Genomic DNA, 23,089 nt, shown 5'->3' with positions numbered 1-23,089 from the left:
GTGTGTTTTAAAAAGCTATTTAAATGTAGACATTTACCTCAGATAATTTTATTTTATTTCACTAACAAATGTGCATATGTATATATGAAGTAATGGTATTGTTCTAGCAGCAAAACTGGTTTTGGATGTTGAATATAAACATAAAATTGAGGAAGTTAATTGTCTCCACATGGTGTAACTTAATAAGTAAATAATTTTTGTACCAAATCAGCAGGGCTTTTTTTCTTACTATTTGTTTTAGTTGTAGATAGACACAATACCTTTATTTTATTTATTTATTTATATGTGGTGCTAAGGATCTAACCCAGTGCCTTATACATGTTAGGTAAGCGCTCTACCACTGAGTTACAACCCTAGCCCTAAAACAGGTTTTTGTATCACCAGATATATTTCTCACAGGAGCATTGTGGGTAAGTCTGAATCTTCTAGATGTAAATTAAGAATGCTTCTAAATGTAATTATTAGACCAGTTATATCAAAGAAATTCAACATGAACTATACATTCTGACTGATTCTTGGAAATCATTTCTAACATTGGTGATTAGTTAAGGAAGAAGAAAATGAAAGAGCACCTTCCAAAATATAACATAGCATGTAACATAGCAGTAAAATACAAATGTTAAAAGCACTTTATGGTGGGAGGGGGAAACCCACCACATCTAAAGCTAAAAAAAAAAGAAAGAAAGAAAATTAAAATTCAGACAGAGGAAAATGTGGATGGGCACCTGTCCAACAATCTCATGAAAACTCAGAGCTCTAGCACTAATTTAGGGTGTTTTCTTCTTTCTTTCTTAGTGTGTGGTATCCCAGGTCCCCACCTGGCCATCCCTGCCCTGCATTTAGAGTAGCTGCATCCTTGCAACCACCTTTTCGTGATGACAGAGATCAGCTTCCTTTCCAGCAATATGTGGTTTTTATTCAGGCTGTAGTTCTCCACTTTGCTGCCTCCTCTTTTGGGCCTCACAGAATGGAGGTTTTGTGGTGAAGGCCCTGGCTCACTCACTGGAGATCCAGGATGTGGGTGATGCAAATTGTTCTCAGCTCCAGAAAGATGTGTTCTGAGTTCTCCACCTCCACAGTACCCATGGGTGGAGGTGGCCTCTGATTTTCTTGCCCTTGGTTTCTATCAACTGATTGGATCCAACCACAGAGGGCAGGAAACCGACTTTAAGTCTAGTCTTCTCCTTAAAATCTATATCTTCATATGACTCTTCATTAGGTGAGTGATGGATCTTGGTGCTGTTCTTCAGTTCATCCAGCAACCTGTTTTATTTTTTCAACCGCTCCAGTTCCTTTAGAGTGAGAGTGGGAGCTGTTGCAATGACTGGCACAGCTTATTGTGCGCTGTCTTCATAAATGTCACTTCTAAGGGCTTAACTGTCCAAATGGTGAAATAAGACAAAAGCAAAATAGTCTAGGTTATGAGTGATGTGCTATCTACTCAAGCTCCTCTTCTCATGCAGGTACCCTTTACACTCTCATCAATGTAGGAGATAATCTTCTTAAAATAATTTCTGCTATTGATGGCATCACCGTAGCTGGGTGTGTTCACTAGTGTAAGGCAAATCCTGAGTCCCTCCTGACCTCCTTTCAATCTCAACAGTTGAAACTGCAATTTGGACAGTTCTTTCAATTTTCTGTGCAGCCTCAGGCATGATTCTTTCTGGGCAGAGATCTGTAAGAAATAGGTTGTTGATAAGAGTTGATTTCCTAGACTTGAACACCATTATTGTGAACTGCACATTTTTTTTTCACTCATTTTCCATGAACTTGATTGGGAATATTGCAAATCTAGTGCAGCCATTTCTGGATATATAAGTTGAGCTAGTTGTGACACCTTTCACAATGTTTCCTCTCTTAGTGGATCAGTTAAAGAAGAGGTGAATATTGACTACACCATGGGCTTGCCCCTCTATCTTGATTTTGTGATGTAAACTTTTCTCTTTCTCATCCCTAAAAACACCTTCAGCAAATTCTATATTTCTCATTAATCCAAGTGGATATTTTGGAGACATTTTAGGGTTTATGGGAGTAATGTGGGAAAAATTGATATTTGGATTATAATTTTTAGTTGCATTGGAAAAGCCTGTATAAGTTTATACATTTTGAGCAACTGTCTTAATTTTTATTAGGAGATATATCTCCTTTAGTGAATATGAAATTAAAATTCTTATGTTTCCCTAAGTTACTCTGATTCTTTAATCTTTCACTCTTCTACTATTATGTATTTTTAGAAAATACTTCAGGCCATTCATGATAGGTGGGGTCTGCATATGTACATTGTATCTTGAATGAATGCTAGGAAAAGATACTTTCCCTTGTGTTCTCTCTAAATAAATCCAAATTTCCTGGTTTTTTGGAATGACTATAAGTTCAATGGTTGTTTTAGAAATTCCCTTAAAATATCAAGGATATTACTAGGTATTGTTGTCATGTTTCATGTCTCTGTTTCACTTTATTTCCAAGAGGAAATCCATGAGTAGTAATCTCTCCCAGAGGGATATGGCATAAGTCTGGGCCAAGCAGATTTCCATGTTGGGAGCAAGCCTGGTTTGAATGACTCTGTGAGAAGCTTGAGGAATCCCAGGGTGGGTTGAAGGTATAAGTTTAAGGTTATGATTGAGGTGGTAAGGAAGTGAGACTAGTCTAATGAGATACATCATGTTCTTTCAACCAGTGCCTTTTCCACCTTGTTAAAAGGAATGAAAAACAAAGGACAAAAGGAATAAAGGCTCAGGTTATTTCCAGTTATATTTGCTTTTCAATTGGGATATTTTTTTCTCTTCTCAGTGATTAACACACAATTATACTTTCCAAATAAAGTAGTTTTCTAACTACTCTCTATTTTTAACCTCTCCAATAAACATAAGAAAACATTTAAAAATTATTGAAGCTATTTTATTCTATTTAGGTGGAATTTAGACTCTCTAAACCATATTTAAAATTTTTAGTTTAAATGTTTGCATTTACCTTCATGCCAAAGTTCTCTGATGATTTACTAAATATAAAGTTTAAAAATTTGAAGAATAGGATATTTATAAATAACCAACAATGATGTGGCTTTATTACTCCTAGTACAAATGTACATGCAGAAATCACACCAGGATTTTCAGAGAAAAAGGCAGGAATTCTTACTTTGAGAATCTACAAAACACAAATGTTCAGAATTCTCTTATTAACTAAGATGAAATTTATGCATGGAGATAATGTTAAGAATTATGTATTTTAATTTCTCAATTATCAAATAATCATTAATAAGGATACATGCATGCAAACCACCATATTGGAACTGTTAAGGAAAGATTATTTCAGGTATTGTCATTTTATATTTTAAAGATATTGAATCTTTATTAAATATAGAAAAATCCATTCAAAGTTCCTACTCTATCATAATGAATCATTTTTAAAGGTTTTTGATATTTATCATTGTTTTACATAATAACTTATTACAATATCAAGTAGATAGATATTATTCTTTTTGTTTGTTAAATTAAAAATATGCATAAAGTATATATGTGAGTGACAAAGGCCTGAATTTGTGAATTAGTAATATGAATATATTGAGTGCTGTGATTGCATGCCTGCTTATATATCTGGGCTCACATGAGGAAAAGGCTAGGTTTGGCCACTGACTTCAATTAATTATCACCCATTCCTTGGAGGAGATTAAAAGAACAATTCATAATTTATCAAAGAAAGAGTTATCTTCTCTGTTTAGAAATTCAGATCAGTTTCCTTTTTTCATTTCCAATATAAGTTTTCTGGCTTTTTAAAAAGTAGTTTTCTTCAATGGAAATAATTTCATGAGCAAATCTTCTTTAACTTTTGTTCATTTTTGGCCTGAAAGACCAGGCTGGTATTGCCTTTCAGAACTCCTTTGAGTCACTGAAACAAAGACAAAAACAGAAACAAATCAATAAAAACTCCTTGGTCTCTCTCATCTATTCTAGGCTCTTCTGTGCATAACTATTTAAAGTAAGGTCATAGAAAATATATTTCTTTCATTATAAAGTGTCTCTTGAGTATTCTTATTATTTTCTGTACCTGTATGTGTCAGGGGCATTTTGACTGACTCAGTTATTTAGTTAGGTTATTTAGTTTAGGCTTGTTTTTTTAGGCCATAGCTAGGATGGAAACATTGAACTTATTAATATCTATTTTAGTTGTTATTGTTTCTATGCTTTTCTCCTAGTTTGTGTTTGAGGCAAAAATAAGACTTTTTTTCAGATGGTTTCAAAAAGAAATAGAAGCCCTATAAGATGTCTGTGCATATAAATATTTCATTACTTTTAGATAAAAATCATACTTGGAATTAATAGTAGTAGATGCAATTTGGATCTTAACTTTTATTTAATATGTCTTATTTCCAAGGAGAATCATTGGGTTGGTTGCATTTTTGCAAACATCACAAACCAAAATGTTCAAATGGGAAATAGCAGATAAAGAACATGGTAATGAATAATAGGTACAAATCGTTTAAACTGTTATGTAAAATTTGATAAGGTGTTTTACATAACTTTAATAAATTGACAAAGTGTCATGGAGAAAACAGTTCCAGATGGCAAACATATGCAAGGGATCTAGTCAAACAATTTTTTTTGGCAAGAATCTTATGATTTTGTAATCAGTTGGGAGCCAATGAAATACAAAGATGAATCTAGTTAATAATCTACAATTATTGGCTAAAGAAGTATATTAGGGCTAATTTCCCTGCATTCATCCTACCTTTTCTATCAACCCCACAAGCCTTTGGCACAATGAAGTGGGTAACCTTTATTTCCCTTCTCTTTCTCTTCAGCTCTGCTTATTCCAGGGGTGTGTTTCGTCGAGAAGCAGGTAAGAATTCATTTTTTCCTTTGTACAACTTTTTTCCCTAGGAAAAGTTTCAGTAAGCCCTGCATACTGAATTAAGTTTCCTTTTAACATTTATATCTAGAATGTGATGTTCTTTTGTTTTTGTGAATGCTTATGTGGTTATTTAATTAATGTGGTTCGAATATCTTAAGTAGAAACAACATGGTGAGAATTACTTAGTGAAAGTAATTTCTTTTCTCTATAAAGAAATGCCAAGCAGAGTGACTTAAACTTCATAGAACAGAGAAGAAGATAGGATTCACCACTATCTCCAAGGCCTACCTAATGGACCTTGCTCTATGTAGAACAGAAAAACTCTTGTATTATTAATAATATAAGTAGGATTTCCATTTGTATTTACTTTTAGATTTTCTTCTCAGTTGCTGTTCACAGGCACTATAAGAGCATTAGCTCCTACCCACGTTAGAAAATAAATTTATTAATATTTAAAATAATATTCTTACTGATTGAATAATTCTTCTGTAAATAAAGAATATATACTTCATCATCCTAAGACTTTCTGCAATAATCAGAATCCAATATTTTGAAGCAATGAATAATCTAAGTTCAATGAAAAGAAATGGTAGAATCTAATTCATTGTTTCACTTAATATTTAAACACATATTGTGTTTTTTTTCTCTCCTTTTCCCCTAGGCAAAAGTGAGATTATTGATCGGTTTAAAGAATTGGGAGAGCCACATTTCAAAGCCCTGTAAGTTAAAATATGGAAGAGTCAAATTTAATGTTTCTGATTCACATTGGTTAATACACTAAAGGTGTTATATTCTCCTATCAACAGGGTCCAGATTCCATAGCATTGCAGCTCCATAGAATTTTCAGCACTGATGGAAATATTCTGTATCTGTCTAATGTGGTAGCCACTGGCCACACGTGGCTGTTGAGTACTTTAAATATGGCAAGTGTAATGGAGGAATAAAATGTCAAAATTGTATTAAAGTTTAGTTAAATTGCATTTAAGTATGTAAATTTTAATTGATTTAAACTTAAATAGAATTTTAGTTAAATGTAAGTATTTTAAAAATATAGTCACATGTGTTTAATGGCTACTGTATTGAACAGTTAAAATCTGGACTTCTCATACTACCCAGAAACTCTGGAACAGTGATGGGAAGACTAATGCATGGTTCCTTTGGCAGCTCACTTAGTAAATTCCCTTTACATACCAAATTGTTCTGGGGTTTCTTGGAAACATTTTAATATTTTTTTAATCTAGTAAAAATTTAGAAAATAGCCTGTTTTTTAAAGGTCATTACAATCCTACAGCCCAATTAAATGAGGTATGTGGGTTTTATTTTTCATTTTAAATAACTCAAAGGATTTATGCAAAGCCGAGTCTCAACAAGTATAACTATTTGGTATACAGTTTTCTAGTTTGCCCTATGTATGTGTCTCTACTGACATGAACCCATACACTTTAGGACATGGCTGAAATACTATCCTCCCTACCTAGGAAGCCACATGTGCCTGATTAGGTCTCAGATAATACCTCATATGAATAGGCTTTCTGGTTAACTATAAGAAAGATATAGAAACATAGATTGTAGACACATAAGTGATTTGCTCTCTAGTATAGCAAGCTGTTTTATGTTAAAGTTTTAAAGTGCTACATGTTTCTGTGTTTTTTTGTTTTAGGGTACTTGTTACCTTTTCTGAGTATCTCCAAAAGACCTCATATGATGACCTTGCAAAATTCACAACTGAAGTGACTGACTTGGCAAAAGCATGTGCTGCTGATGATTCAGGGGCAGATTGTAACAAACCACTTGTAAGTTCTGATTTTGAGGATTCTTTCTTTTTCTTTATTATGAGTATTTCAAAGGAAAGATTCTTTTAAAACATTATTATTAAGTGTCTGAATTTGTAAGCTACACTCAAAAGTTTCATATGGACTGATAAGTCATTCACTGTTTATTCATGGACACAGATATTGTGGGTATGCCCACAGTTTTAACAAGATTTTTTCATTGAGAAAACACACTGATAGTCACTGTGTATTTAAATGACAATTTGTGATTTGTAACAATCTGTTTTCAAGAAGTTTGGTTTCTTTTTATAGAGGCTAATAGTTATAATGTATCTTTGTGTATTTATTAGCTTTATTTTATTGGGGTTGGAACACTTGACAGGAGTTCTATCCTCTTAAAAGTTTATGTGTGAAATATGTTATTTGTGATGATTGTTACAGTTTATTCATCTTGTTTAAGTGAAATCATGCCATTTGATTAGTCACTCCCCATTCCCTCCTTTTCCTAGCTCTTGGCAGCCATCTTTTTATTCTTTGATTCTGTGAATTTGACTATTTCAGATACCTCATATTAAAGGAATCATCCATCTTTGTATGTCTGTGATTGGTTTATTGCACTTAGCACAATGTCATCAAAGATCATCTGCATTAGTGCCAATTGTAGAATTTCCTTCCTTTAAAGGATGAATGGTATTCCCTTGTATAGAGATACTACATTTTATTTATGCATCCACATTTTCTTTATCCATTTATTATCCGTTGATGGACACTTCAGTTATTCCCATACCTTGACTAAATAATGTAAATAATACCCAACTGAATACAAGAGTCTAATATCTCTTTGAGGTAATAGCATGATTTTTACTTCTAGAAAGCACCAACTGATTTCTATGCTATGGGCAAAATAATAGTTATAGTTATTTATTCATCATTTTAGGGTTATTAATGTTTTTACATAAAATTAAAAAATGTACTTAAAAATCCTTTTGAAGAACTTGAATATTTGCTATTTCCAAATACATCTTCAAAATAAGAGGTCTATGTTTCTTTCACCACTCAATCTATATATGCCTCTTTAGGGACAAGGTTCATATTGTCAGTGGACCCTTTCCTCTTCTTGTTTCTCTCTGGATGCATCTCTCATTGTTTAAGAATAAGTAATTTTACTTCCCCCAATTTTTTAGTTCTACATATGAATTTTTAAAAGTGCATTTAAAAAAATAATAAATTCTGTCTAGACCAGTGAATTTTCCATATGGTTATATTTACTTATAACAATGAATGAGGGAAAAAAGGATTTACTCAATGAGTGAAATACTTTGAGAGAAATATTTCTAGAATGAAAAAATTCTATATTTTAATGCAGTAATAATATGTAGTAGATTTATGTTACTCCTCAACTTGTATATGCTATCTACTTAAAAGTTGAGTCTCTCAAAAAGAAGCAGATTAAATGAGAAAGTATTAAAGTATCAGAGTATTTCCTCCCTAAGATGAATTCACCTGCTGCACTATAGGCTACTTTCCCTAGTGATGGGTAAGAAGCAGAGAAAGGTAACATTCCTTAGGGCCATCAACTCTCTTTTTGTCCTTCAGTTTTATTCATCATAAGTAATATTGTGGCAGTTGATTGTTATGACAATTTCACAGAGGTAGCCAAATCAAGGGGATTTATTTAATGGAGGAAGTAATTTCTTATACAATTTCCTTTTTTGATAGGTTTAAAATTTTGTATTTAATTAAAAAATTTTTCATATTTAAATTTATGTTCTACCTCATACATAAAACATATGCATGGGGTCCCCTGGGATGTTTCAATATATGATATACCATACATATGTGCAATATAGATGATTTCTTCACCAAGCTTTAACAGTATGTTAAATTTTTATGCTGTTTTTTGGCAATAAAGAAAATAAAGTCCTTCCCAGAAAAATGAAGAGTGTTCTCTTTCATTTAGGACACTATCTTTGGAGAGAAAACATGCTCAATTGCCAATCTTCGTGATACCTATGGTGATATGGCTGACTGCTGTGCTAAACAAGATGCTGAGAGATTCCATTGCCTCGTAAAGCACAAAGAAGAAATGCCTAACCTCCCTGCACTTGACCTAAAACATCCTGAGGCTTTGTGCACCTCCTTTGAAGAAAATGATAAGAAGGCTTTGGGACAGTAAGTAATCTATGTTTCAAAGTTTAAAATTAAGGAATAAGTCAATACTCATTATAATAAAGACCATACCACACACCATTTCCAACATTGACTTGGAAGTTTTGCTCTAAGGATGAGTTTTAAAGGAATAATATTTCATAGCACAAAATTCTACACAACGAAAAATATGATCAAAGTTCTTTGATCTTGAAACAGGGTATGATCCATATGAAATGTTGAAACATGCATGTTTGATAAGATTCTGAAAAACATAGTTATTCTCAGAATTGATTTCATTTTAGTCAGCAATATTAGATCACTCCTTTTGACCATATATATGTGATTCACACACACAAACTTCACACATTCAACCTCTCTTTTCAATGATTTAAAGAATGACTAAGACAAGACAATGAGGCAAACATTAAGCTTTAATGGTAAATGACCTGTCTTTGGGTTTTTGGAGGCTCTTGGAAGAATGTTGATTGTAATTGTTTTTGTAATGTTATGTGGTATGGAAAAATGATTTCTTGTTATCTTTTTTTTAAATAGTTTTTTATATGAAGCTGCCAGAAGACAACCTTACCTCGGTGGCGCAGGACTCATTTACTTGGCTGAAAAGTATAAGAGCTATCTGACAGAATGCTGTCAAGCTGCTGACAAAGGAGAATGCCTGACACCAAAGGTACTCCCCCCCAAAGAACCAGTTCATAGTGCCACCTCAGATTTTGAACATCTTGTGGCTAGATTTAGAAAAGCTTAATCGCCTGAGGAAAGTTCCCTACACGTTCCAAACAGCCTTCCTTACTCTTATGTTCCCCCAAGAAGTTTTGTTCTCTTTGAAGGCTTCTCCTAGGCTTCCATCCTCCTTCTGAGCTTTACCATTGCTGATCTGATGGAGGGAATCACTGTGCACATAGTTAAATGTCCTGCCCCTCATTATTCTGAGGATCTCTATAATGAAGTGTAATTGCACAGCAAGGGCCCACAGTGTTTTGGTTTTTTTTCCTAAGAGACTTTTTGTTGGAGAGAGAATTCAAAGTCTAGAATATTAGTGCAACTAGAATCAAGAGCTCATTTATTCCTTCCCTAAGTATTTATTGTGTGTCTCATTCTGTTCTCTGGGGAGTTTGTTGATGTTGTAGAGGAGGAACTTACACGGATTATAAATAAAATTAAGAACTCAGCTAAATTATATGTACCTGGGAATTAGTGTACACTTTTTTTTTCAGAAGCCTTTTCTCTGGCAATGTGTCCATGCTGGTTTTAACTACATAGAGTCCTCTGTTTTTACCAGACTAATTTTTCCTCTTACATAGTAAAATAATTATTTCCCAAAGGGAGTACTTGGGAATGTAGAATGAATGTGGCATAGTCTCATCTGGGCTTATGAAGTGGTATTTTATACAGAAGTTTTATTTTCTCTCTCTCTCTCTCTCTCTCTCTCTCTCTATATATATATATATATATATATATATTTTAATTTGCTTTCTTTCTGTAGATTGAGAATTTGAGGATGAAAACAAAGTTTTATTCTGCCAAGGATAGACTCAAGTGTAGCATTCTTGAGAAATTCGGTGAAAGAGCTCTCAAAGCATGGTAAATATTTTTTAACACAACTTGTATCTTTTTAAAAATGTAAAAATGATAATGGTTCCATTGACAAAACCATATATTTATGTGTCATTTCTCCCAATCCTTACAGATATATTTTGTTGTCATTGTTATCTAAAAGGTAGAGAGTTAATAGAGTTGAAATCCAGAAAATGAGTAAGAAGTTGACATTGTTTGTCTTATTTTTCTAAGTTGTTAAAGAATTTGGAATACATAATCATTTTTGTCCTAAAAAGAAATCACATAAATTCTACTTGTTTATGTAGAATAGGAATCTTACACTAATCATCTATTTCTTTTACAGAACTCTAGTCAGTATCTTTTATTTAATTTTATTCTTTCCCACAATGACCTGAAGGTGTCTACTCCTCTTGTTATGTCCCGATAATGAAATTCAGTCACAATTAAGCCACAGTTACTACTTGTAGTTTTCACATAGCTCCAACTCTATTCTCAATCTCGTGTTTTTGCCTGTGTCTCTGTTTGTATAGTATTTAGTTGATTCTGTGAACATTCTTCAGTATCTGAACTAAGGAAAATATTACCTGCCCTTCCAATCCTTTACCTGTCAGTCAACAATGAATCAATGTAATTAATAGAAGTTAAAATTAAAATAGTAGCTATTATGCATGCTCTCTAGAGACTCTCAATTGAATTATCTTTGCCTATCATTCCTACCATAAAAACCATAAAACAAAACAAAATTGATAAACAAAATACCTCTAATTTAAAAAAATACACTTTATGCAGGCAATGACTGGTTCTGAGAAAGAAGTCTTCTTACAGCATTTAGACAGTCCTAAAAGGATTTTGGGAAGAATGATGACATTAGCCTTTTATATCCTGTCATAGAATTTAGAGGCTGTGCTGGATCAATTTATTGTAAAAGTATGCTTAATAAAAACTCCCTCATTATGTAGATGTTATGAAATTAATTTTCTTGAAGAACTTTAGTAGTCAGGCAGGAAGGAAAAAAAATAAATGAAAAAGGCAACTGGAGTTTGTGTGATACTTCCCAGATTATAAAATATTTTCACATGCATTGTATAATTTATTCTTCAAAATAGTCCTTCCATTTAGCATGATGTTGTGACACTGAGAAGGCTAAAGTTCAGAGAAGTTAAGTAACTTGCCTAGGATTTTACTGCTAAGAAGATATGAAGTCACATTAGGAAGACAGATCAGGACTCCATACCTGATGCTCCTCATACTGTTTCCCCTTTCAGCATTCCTCTTTGATTGCTGATTTTATGAATCATCAGCTTTCCATTCATCACACACTTATACAATGGATAATTTTAAGAAAATAGGCAAAAAGATGACCATTTGGTTCAGCTCTAACATTAAAATAACCAATGACTTAAAAAAAATAATTCTGTGTTAGTCTGTCTTGAATTCTTTGTTATAAGTGGAGTTTTCATAGGAATTTCACATCAGTTATTGCCTGATTATAATGTATTGATGGGGGGATTTTTTTTTAAAGGTTAGTAGCTCGTCTAAGCCGGCAATTTACCCATGCTGAATTTACAGAAATTACCAAGATGGCAACAGATATTACAAAAATGAACAAGGAATCCTGTGATGGTGATCTGCTTGAAGATGTACATGACAGGGTAAAGAGCCATTAATTTTCCTTTTGTAGCTTACATGCTTAAGTTGGTAGAATAAACGTACTTAGCATAACTAGGACAATTGTCAGTTACTAAATCACCTGAAAAAGTTTTTCACCTATTTGTAACCTCTTTCAGTCGTACTCTGAGAATCTAGGCTGAAACTGAATGAGGACAGCTGCAAGTCAGTGCTAAGATATTTTTTGGGGAAAAGTGGGTTTGAAGAAGGGCTATTATCTCAAGAGACCTTTGGAAATGAAGCATTTTTCCCCTTTATGTTGTCTCCTTTCATTAAGTGTTTTCCCAAATATAATCTCTTTCCCCAAATTTGTAGTGTTGTCTCCCTTTTTTCAAAGATCAAAAATAATGACCATATATCAGAATCCTGAGCTATCATGACACTTCCTGGAAATTTAAGATAATATATATATATATATATATATATATACACACACACACACACACACACACACACACACACACAAATATAAATAAGACCCATGACTGTGATCTTGACTCATTTGTTAAAATCTTTACTTAGTTATTTGGTTTCAAAATGAATTTGAGGGCAATATTTGAAAAAAATAGCATGGGATCTTAATTTAAAAAACTTAAATTCCTCAACAGTGGAAATATGAAATTAATAAGTAGCTGAGATTAATTAATTATAATAAACAAATAAATGACAACGGTTCCTACCTTGTCTTTTGTGATCAAGTGCATATGTTTTAGTAGTTAAGAGGCTCCAGGCTCAGAAGCACTGACTGAGGATATGTGTTCATTGAAGCCACATTGGTTGTGAATGAACGGCCTTGGAATATAGTGAACCTGTTCTGCAACATCATAATGGTCTGGAGAGAAAGTGTAGCAATGCCAATTTATGTTGAACAATTGTTGACCTCCTCACAGGTAACTCTTTCCAATTACATTTGTGATAATCAAGACACAATCTCCAAGAAAGTGGGGGAATGTTGTGCTAAGCCCCCGTTGGAAAAAAATCACTGCCTCGTTGAGGTGGAAGATGACAAGCTTACTGACTTATCAGCACTAACAGCCACTTATGCTGAGGATAAAGATGTTTGCAAAAACTATGCTGAGGCAAAAGATATCTTCTTGGGCACGTAAGTTAGATAAGAAATTACCCTTTCATAGTGCTTGATTTAGCAAGATCATGATCTAGGAAGATATGCTAGGGTTTCCTTTGGAGTTACTACAGTTTCCATGTTACCCAGGATGCTTTTTCAACCCATTGTCTCCCAGTCTTTAAAGGTTAAAACAATTAATTAATTTCAAACATTGCCATTCAGTATATATTCATGGTAAAAGCTCAATGTTTATTAATCCTTAGGATATCTCTGGGAATATCTCTAGAAATATCTGTATGTATACAAATTATGTATATAACATTTATTTGCTTAATTATTATTAAACAGGTATTTTTAAAATATATAAAATATATGTGAACATATATTGCCTATCATCTTTATCCATCTGTATGTTGGCATCAAATATGTATAGAAAAAGTATAGAATTTGACAATAGGTGTTTCGTATCTGAATGAAAAGACCAAAAGCTCAGTAGTATGATAAAGCAGCTAAATAACAAATGATTATATATGATCAACAAGAATGATGACCAGCTTTACGTTTTTTATAGTTGGATTACAGTATTTTTTTCTGCACCTAAATAATATTTAATAAAATGATGTATTGTATAAGATTTCTGTCATATGAAGAGGAAAAAATTAAGAATAAATCTCTGTCTAGTGAAATGCTTTTTAGATGTAATCCAAATAAAATTACACATACATAATAATAACAGGTACAATTCCTGACATTTTTAAGATGTGTCAGGCAATATATGTTTTGCACACATTGTGTCATGTATTTCTCATAACCCAATATATGAGATGAGTATTATTATCATTCCCAATCTACAGAGGAGGAAACTAGTCTTTATATGTTGCCTAATGTAATAGAGTAAAATAAATGGCAGAACCAGAAATCGAGCACAGGAAGAACCCCAAGTCCTTTGCCAGTAAACTTCACTACATGGGGTTTAGTCAAATTCAGACCCTGGGAATTTTAGTTACACTTGGAGTTATTTATGTACACATTCTTGCTCGTTGGTACAACTAAATCTATATTCCTCTTATTTAGGTTTTTGAATGAATATTCAAGAAGGCACCCTGAGTATGGTTCCCTTTTGCTGCTGAGAATTGCCAAGGTTTATGAAGCCAAACTGGAGAAGTGCTGTGCTGAAGCTGATCCTCCTGCATGCTATGGCAAAGTGGTAGGTGTCCTGCAGGGAAAGAAGAATACAGCTCTTTGCTGATTCTAATAATGAGAAAGAAAAACAATACAAGACTGAAATGATACACAGTACAATTTTTAGATCTTTTCTTGAGATGGATTCAGTTCTGTGCTCTTAAACATCTTAGGGAAAAATAGCCTTATATAGAATGGTTAATAAATTTTAGAACAGTTGGTCTAGAAAAGAAAGCTATGAAGTTCGTAATCTCTAATTTCACAAAATCTTGGCCATCCTTTCTTTGTTTTCCATATTCCTGAGAACTAAATAAGATCAGGTAAATTTAAATGTCAATTAAAAGAGATTTAACTTAGATACAAAGAAAGTTAACCTGACCCAAGATTATATCAAGTACTGGAGGTAATATCTTTAGGGAGGTTATGAAACTTATTTCTTTAGAATATTTTAAAATCTTTTTGAGAAGGTTTAGGAATTGTTTTACAAGATGGTAAGTTAGAATACACCTGTTCTGGAGGATTTTAGGGTGCCTACTAGTATATATTAAAGGTTTCCAAACTGTTATAGAATCAGAGAAATACTTTCTTTCCTCTACCAAGAAGCTGCTGTATGCCAGGCACCGTCCTGCAACTGATGCTAAGAGCAACATTCCTCAGAGAGCTGAGGATCCAACTGGAGAGATGGCCTAATAATAATAGTAATAGTAATAGTAATAATGATGATGATGATGATGATGATGATAATAGTAATAATACTCAGGACCAACATTTATCGGCCTTTTACTATGGACTAGGTGCTATTTTAATTTCATTAGCTTAGTTGATTCCCAGAGCAATTCTGGGTGGTAAGCACTATTTTTACCTCTATTGTGAAGATGAGGATTCTGAATCTCAGAACTGGTAACTAAAGCTGCACCACTGGAAAATGAGTCAGGTGGCCTGGCTCCAAAGTCAGCCACTGATCTCTGAGGCTGAAGATTCTTAACTACGTGCACTATACAGTCTTGTCAAATAAGAGAAACAATTTGATGTGATGTGACAGATGTGGCACTGAACATCTACTCATGTGGTTTTGGGAAGAAAGAAGGAAGGGGTAAAAAGTGACCAGTAGCTGGTCCTCAGAAGGATATATAAATGGAGTCTTTTATGTTCCAGTTTGAGGAATTTGAGCCTCTTGTGACTGAGCCTCAGAATGTAGTCAAGCAAAACTGTGATCTCTATGAGCAGCTTGGGGAATATAAATTCCAAAATGCGTAAGTAGTTTTATTTATTCGCTGATTTTTTTTCCTTGACCAATTTGCTATTATTTAATACTTCATATATAGGCTGCCTAGCATATGACTTTTAATAGCAAAGATACACATATATTTCTAAACTCTCTTTATCAAGAAAGTCTGGAGAGTAGAGAAAATATAGTCGATGGGATGCAGAGGCCTCTATTTGTGTACAGTTTTAAAAAATGTTCTTTTGAGACTGGGAGTATGTAGGCTGGGAGGGTTAGTGCCAAATGTTGACTTATCAACTGAGTACGTTCCTTGGAGGTTAAGGGATAGTTTTTGAGTAAATGAACCCTAGCAGCATTTTACAGAGCAGGAAGTAGTAGGCCTTGAATAGCAGTAGTTCAAGAAGTAATATAAGAGCTGAACACAAAAACATGCCAAAGATATGGACTTAGCTAATATGGGAAATTGAATTCCTATTGGTCTATCGGTGGGAAGAGTGGATGTTCAGAAGGTACATTAGACTTTGATGATCATGACTTTGTTTTCCTGTGGAATTTCCCTCCCTAGAAAAGATAGAGACAAAAGGACATGCTGAAGTAATGTCCCCATTTAATAGGCCCTTATGTATGGAGGAAAAGTCATAGATTCTTCCATTGAGTAGATTACAGTCATACATTGACTTTACATGGTGATTGGGATTCTTTATAAGTGATTCTTACATGCTGGATAACATGCCTGGTTCATTGCCTTGTCAATGTCACTTTCAGTTTAATCCTTGCACCATTCCTATTGAGACAGGGATATTTCCTCCCATTTTTCACCCACATATTTTAAATTTATCATAGTCCTGATTTATATTACATTCTCAATAGAATTTAATGAAACAAAGATGCAATGATTATTAATTATATTAATAATGCAATGATTATTAAGTATATTAATGTCACTGGATTATAAGAAGGTAGATAAACATCCTAACATTATTATATGGTGCAGGTGGCTTTAAAGCCATGTTTAATGATTGGTCAGGACAAAGTCTTTTTCTGACACACTCAGCCATCACCCTGAATATGAAGATATTTTTTGTTGGCAGGTACTGGGGATGAACACGGGAGCTTTACCACTGAGTTACAACCCTACTACTTTAATTTTTTTTTTTTTTTTTTTTTTTTTTTTTTTTTTTTAGGTAGAGTCTTGCTAAGTTGCTTAGGCCCTCACTAAATTACTGAAGTAATCTTCTTGCCTGAGCTTCCTGAGCAGCTGGGATTAGAGGCCTGTACCACTGTGCTTGACATAGACAAACATAATTTGATGAATGGCTATTTAGGATATATTAGTTAATTTTGGATGGATTTTCCTCTGCCTGATCTACTATATTAGAAAAAGACAGTTTCTTGTTTCGCTAAACACACATGCCCCCCCCCTTTTTTTTTAAACAGACTTCTAATCCGTTACACTCAGAAAGCACCCCAGGTGTCAACTCCAACTCTTGTGGAGGCATCAAGAAACTTAGGAAGAGTGGGCACCAAGTGCTGTAAGCTTCCTGAATCACACAGAATGCCCTGTGTTGAAGACTATGTGAGTCTTTTAAAATATAATAATTTTAATACTGAATTCTCATCTTATGAAATTGACAAAAGTAACTTTTAGAGGCAGGAGTGGACTAGAATGTGTGTACATGACTAACAGGGGTATATCTGTGTATGTGCATGGTAGTAGCAGTTAGAACTTGATCACCTATATCCCGAGTATAAAACGTAGAATTTAGTTAAAATATGAAAGTTATAACTTGTTTTTTTTAAAAGGATCCACGAGTTTTCAGTGTTTTGGCATTTCCTAAATTTTTACTTTTAGGTGTCTCTGTTTCATGTACCAGTATAAGACTACTTCTTTCCTATTCTAACACATGTGTCAGGATATATCACCTCCAATTATTTTCATGAATTATTTTCTCAAGTATTAAGAATATTGAGACATCTAGACTTACTTGTAAAAGAGTCATGTTAAAGAGTCCCTTATGCTTAGTTTCAAAGATAGTCATTTGTTGCCTCAGTCAACTTTGGATTTATTGTTACTAGTTTAATATGTCACAACTTTGGGTTCGAGGGAAAAGGAGTGTTCGTGGACAATTTCAATTTTGCCTCTTTTGAATTTCTGCTCTCCTTCCTGTTCTTCAGCTGACTGCAATCCTGAACACAGTGTGTGTGATGCATGATAAGAATCCAGTGAGTGAGAGAATCACCAAATGCTGCTCTGAGTCCTTTGTGAACAAGCGGGCATGCTTTTCTGCTCTATCAGTTGATGACACATATGTTCCCAAAGAATTCCATGCTGATACATTCACCTTCCATGCAGATATATGCACACTTCCAGAGACTGAGCAACAAATCAAGAAACAAACGTGAGCAATATTTCCTTATCACATGTTTGTAGTCTTATGAAGAGAATATTAATTGAAAGGAGCAAACTGTCTCATGTACTGATTATACTTCTTAGAGTAATGTACTTAAGTATTGGCCTTTTTAAGTTGATAAAATTGTCAAGAATAAAATGAATGGCTTTTTTCCCTTAGGGGGCAAAAACTATATTATTAGACTCTTATCTGCAAACTATTCATAGTGATATTGTGGATGAACACCCCAGTAGAATAAGATCATAGGCCAGGTCCATGAGAAAAGGCTGAACATTTAACTGATGAATTTGTATCCAGAGGCAAATTAGTTGTAGAAATCATAGGGGAATTTATTTCTAGGAATGAATGGTACTTTAAGTTGGTTCTAGAGTGACCCCACAGGTGAGAGAAAAGCCTGTGATGTGACTTTTGAGAATGGCAATGGAACAGAAAACATCTAGAAATGTGAGTTTTGAGGCTTAACTTCTCAGTGCTATTACAAAAGGTGACCATAGCATGAACTTTAGTATCAGAAAATTGCTGTCATCTCTGATGGCCTGTAATCATGATCCATACTTATAAATAATATTTCAAAACTTATTATTCCCACATAACACACTCTGTGTCTCTGTTGTCTTTTCAGATGTCAATGAAAGGGAAACACCACCTCCCACTTGTTTGAAATCTTAAACCCGTATAATCTCCCCATAATTAACTTTGAATAGGGAAAATTTCAAAGATGAACTTTAAAGATTCTTAGTGAAGAAGATTTTTCAATGATGTTTAATGTCTTAAAAATTTAGAGGTTATTTTAAACCCTTCAATATCTATAAAAGTCAATGTGGCATAGCTTATAAAATCTGAAACATATCCAAATGCCACAACATACACTTTCTGGAGATCTGCTGAAATTCTAAAACACTGAGTGATTGGCCCTGATTATCTGATTCTCCCACCAGCCCTATGAAGTGGATTTTATTAATCTCATTTAAAATTAGAATGGCATGCCTGGCCTCAAGCCCCAAACTGCCTGGCTCCAAGATTTATAATCTTTTGTTTGTTTTGGTACTGAGGATTGAACCAGGGGTGCTTAGCCACTGAGCCACATCCGCAGCTCTATTTTATGTTTTATTTAGAGACATGGTCTCGCTGAGTTGGTAAGTGCCTCCCCCAAGTTGGTGAGGCTGGCTTTGACTTTGTGATCCTCTTGCCTCAACCTCCTGAGCTGCTGGGATTACAGGTGTGCGCCACAGTGCCCTGCAAGGTTTATAATGTCAGGTGCCATTCTTATATCCTTCATATTTCTTATATTCTTAAGTTTTTCTTGCTGTGTCTTTCATTTTCTGTTCAAATGCAGAGCACTTGCTGAGCTGGTGAAACACAAGCCCACAGCAACAATGGATCAACTGAAAACCGTGATGGGGGATTTCAGAGCTTTTCTAGAAAAGTGCTGCAAGGCTGACGACAAGGAGGCCTGCTTCTCCGAGGAGGTGCTGGAGATGCTTTCATTTTAATATTTCCAACTTTCATTTTTGTGCATTTGGTCAGGTCAGAGGTTAGGGACTTAGGTTTTGAAAGATGCATGGAGCAGAGATCTTATTCTATGAACAATTGTCTTACAAAATGAGTTTAGTAGTTCTTGGTTTTATCTCCTGCTGCACCGTGGCATACTATTAAATTTTTGTAATGTCTCTTCTGTTCCAAATTTGTAATCGGTATAAATAGATAGACATATTTATAAGGCCTAAAATGTTTTGGTCAGTAAAGTAAAGCATTAATTTAAACATTTTCCCCAAAATTGCTATCTTCTCATTTGACTAAATTTTACAAGTTAGTTCAGGTGGGAATGGACATTTAAATATCTAAATCATTTAATAGTCACCCCTATACCCTGACAATAGATATATTTTTATTTTCTTGGGGAGGGTGATTGTTGGTGAACTTCCCTATAGAGATCCTGGTAGTTTAATGTGAATTAAAGGGGGTGATGCAGGTATAATCACTGTATATCACCTATTTTTTTGGTAGAACCTGCCATTTTATGTATTCTATGATAATGCTAATATTTTCCCAACATCTGTCATTTCTTTGGATTCAGGGCCCCAAATTGGTTGCTGCAACTCAAGCTGCCTTTGCATAAAAAACATCACAATCGAAAGCATCTCAGGTAACTATATGCTTTATGTTATTAAAAAGAAATTATAATCATTATTATTTTTTTTAAGAGAGAGTGAGAGAGGAGAGAGAGAGAGAGAGAGAGAGAGAGAGAGAGAGAGAGAGAGAGAGAATTTTTAATATTTATTTTTTAGTTCTCGGCGGACACAACATCTTTGTTGGTATGTGGTGCTGAGGATCGAACCCGGGCCGCACGCATGCCAGGCAAGCGCGCTACCGCTTGAGCCACATCTCCAGCCCATATAATCATTATTATTAAAAAGCAAAGATGACTAAACATTTGTTAAGACCCATATAGACAAACACCAATCAATACTCTTAGCTCTTTATATATATTAACTTATATAATTATCAAAATAATGTCTGAGTTGGGTATTCTTGTTATTCCCATTTTGTAGATGAATACATGGACACATAGATAAAAGGATAGGTTACATAATTTATCTATCTAAGGGACAACCAAGATAGTAAGAGGTGGAGTCAAAATTCCAGAAAGTGTTAACCATTGTCCTCTTCTGACATATGTGACTGTGTACACAGTCATCCTAGTGATGCCTCACCAGCAGAGACTCTAGGTGTTAGAACCATATGAAAGAACATTTTTGCAGATCAAAAATATCAATGAATATCAGTGGATTCACACGGTTCAACCTAAATATAATTCAATGAGGGATGTATTCTATATGAACTTGTGCTATAGAATGAATAATGTGCTACTAAATTTCCAATGTGTCAACATATTAAGTTTAATAGAATTTCTCTTCTTATGACAAAACACCCACTTTAAAACATATACATCTAAGCATAAACATGTTTTACTTTTTTTTCTGTGTGTGTAATATTTTGCAGCAGTATTTAAAAAATAGAATAGCACTGAAAAAAAAAGTATTGGTAAAACCAGGTTGTTTAACCATATTATAATACCTACTTGTGCATCCAAAGAATAGCAAATTTCTATCTCCAAAAATTTGGTCATTCCCAAATGTGATGTGTTTCAGTCCTAAGTGGAACAAATTTCTTCCTAGGGTTCCAAATTTGAGCAGATATTTTTTGTTTAGGTATGACTTAGGTAAGAGTAGGTGCTAGATAGCCCTGAGGAGTGGTGATAGAGGCCTCTGACTTGAGTCTGGCAGAACCATTGAAGAAGAGGGCACTTCACAACATGTTGGTGTGTCCTGTGCCCTTGCCCAGCAGAAGGGAAACCCAGCTAAGCCTTGGAAGGTTTAAATTGTTTCTGCTGGTGGAAATTGTAGAAGGACAATCGAAGCAATTTAGCATTAGTTGTAGCAGACTGGAAAAATATATGACGTTTTACAAACAGCTCTTCTATTTTTCTCCTTTTGTTTTTCAGGCTGACCAGAGAAGAAGAGAAAGAGACTAAGACTTTATCCATCTGTTTGTCTTTTCTGTTGGTGTAAAATCAACACTCTAAGAAACACAACTTTTCTTCAAATGTTTGACCTCTTTGCTCTATGTTGAAATTAATAAAAAATGAAAAGAATCGAATATTGTGGTCCAGGATTGTTATTTTCCAAAAGTGTGTTTCCATCCTGAAAATTTTGTGGATTTGTGAAAGTTTCAATTTTCTGTCTCTCACCCCACTTCAGCAGAGGACTTCTAGTTCCTCAGAGGCTACTTCATGAAAAGAAAAGTTAATTCTCATCTGAGTTATGGGTTATAAACATTCAAAACAGCCTCTTAACATTATGAAAGAATAACACCTGTGGCAGGGATAGGGCATTTACAGTCTGGCTCCTCCTCACTACTGGGACTCTCTGAGAACTAGTGAGGGACAAAAAAGGATGGAGATGACTTTAAAGGTGGCTAATTAAATTTTTTAAAAAAGTCATTCTTGGAGAAATTTGAGACAGTTTAGGATGACAATACATGAAATGTGTAAAAAGTTTGGAGAAGCATTATTGGAAGAAGGGGTTGGGTGATCTGGAGGAAGGCATGAATAGGAGTGATTAACTGTACTGAAATGATGAAGTGCAAGAGTCTTTACAGTTTCTTGTAAAGAAGTTGAGATGTTATACCCAATACTGGGCCTCTTTTCCCTGTTCCTGGAGGTAATTACTTACACCATACTTTCATCTAGGAGCTTACATACTTAGTCATTTATAATCATATTAGTTTGTATTTTTTGTATTTTTATAGACTTGGTTTCATAGTGTGTGTAAGCAACAATAACCAACACAATTTTAGCACCATTATGAAAACACAAATCACAGGGATGGAAGCAGCCCTCAAAGGGGTCATCAAACCTTCCTTTATTCCCTAGTGGATCAATCAGTGAGGCACTGGAGGGGTTCATTTTCTGCATAGAAAAATGGCCGCCAGTTACAGAAGAGGTTTGAGTTTTATAGTTTACAACAAGGGTGGTTTAATTATTGGAGAAAGAAGTAGCATGTATTGGACAGTCAGGAAAGAAGTTGTAAAAAGCCCCAAACTCATGGTCACTGGAATAATCTCAGAAGTTGGTGTCACTACTTAATTCTCTGGAATTCCTTGTTTCCCAGAGCTTTACTACTTGCTTTTCTCCTTTTCTGGGTCATTAGCAACAGGAAAGGGTAAAAGTCCAGGTCCCAGAGTTTCAGCATCTGTCTCCACGCTTCAGGACCCATTGTTGTTGGGAAGGGATGGATGTTTGATTCTGGTGGTAATGCTTGGGATGAACCCTGGAAGGGATGAAAGTCTGATTTTCTCCCTCAGGGCTTATTGTTACTGGGAAAGGATTTACTGGGAGAGGATTAGTCATTGCCTTCCTCCTCCCTCTTCCTCTGGGTCAGACAGTTTTGGGGTGTTGTCATTTCCCTGTCCCGAGGATTGTCATTTTCCATATACTTCATTGTGTATACTATTTCACAACTTGTTCTTAATTAATAGTGCTTCGTAGTTTCATTTTAAGTCTAATGCTTGCTCAAGTTGAAAAAAAAGTCCCTTCTTTTCCCCTTATGTTCTGCACTCCCACCCTCCCATTCCCCCATTCTTATGCAACTCCTACTTTGGCCTCAGTCCAAAAAAATCATTGCAATCA

The 23,089-nt window shown here is 34.4% G+C and overlaps 1 protein-coding gene and 1 pseudogene across 1 annotated transcript; one reads left to right on the top strand and one right to left on the bottom strand.

Moving 5' to 3' along the window:
- Positions 1–839: 839 nt before the first annotated feature.
- LOC113196506 (septin-2 pseudogene) lies at positions 840–2,976 on the bottom strand (annotated as a pseudogene).
- A 1,736-nt stretch (positions 2,977–4,712) lies between these two features.
- Positions 4,713–21,558, top strand: LOC113196518 (albumin-like). Its single transcript, XM_077803531.1, has 15 exons — positions 4,713–4,836; positions 5,510–5,567; positions 6,509–6,641; positions 8,581–8,792; positions 9,324–9,456; positions 10,273–10,370; positions 11,869–11,998; positions 12,905–13,116; positions 14,155–14,287; positions 15,418–15,515; positions 16,925–17,063; positions 17,663–17,886; positions 19,235–19,367; positions 19,976–20,044; positions 21,404–21,558. Exons 1-14 carry the CDS (start codon positions 4,758–4,760, stop codon positions 20,015–20,017), a joined length of 1,824 nt encoding a protein of 607 aa, XP_077659657.1. The 5' UTR covers positions 4,713–4,757; the 3' UTR covers positions 20,018–20,044; positions 21,404–21,558.
- The last annotated feature ends 1,531 nt before the right edge of the window (positions 21,559–23,089 follow it).

This window comes from Urocitellus parryii, chromosome 10, assembly GCF_045843805.1.
Source record: "Urocitellus parryii isolate mUroPar1 chromosome 10, mUroPar1.hap1, whole genome shotgun sequence".
Lineage (NCBI taxonomy): Eukaryota > Metazoa > Chordata > Mammalia > Rodentia > Sciuridae > Urocitellus > Urocitellus parryii.
The sequence above is the reverse complement of the archived record's forward strand: the minus strand, read 5'-3'. Positions and strand labels throughout refer to the sequence as shown.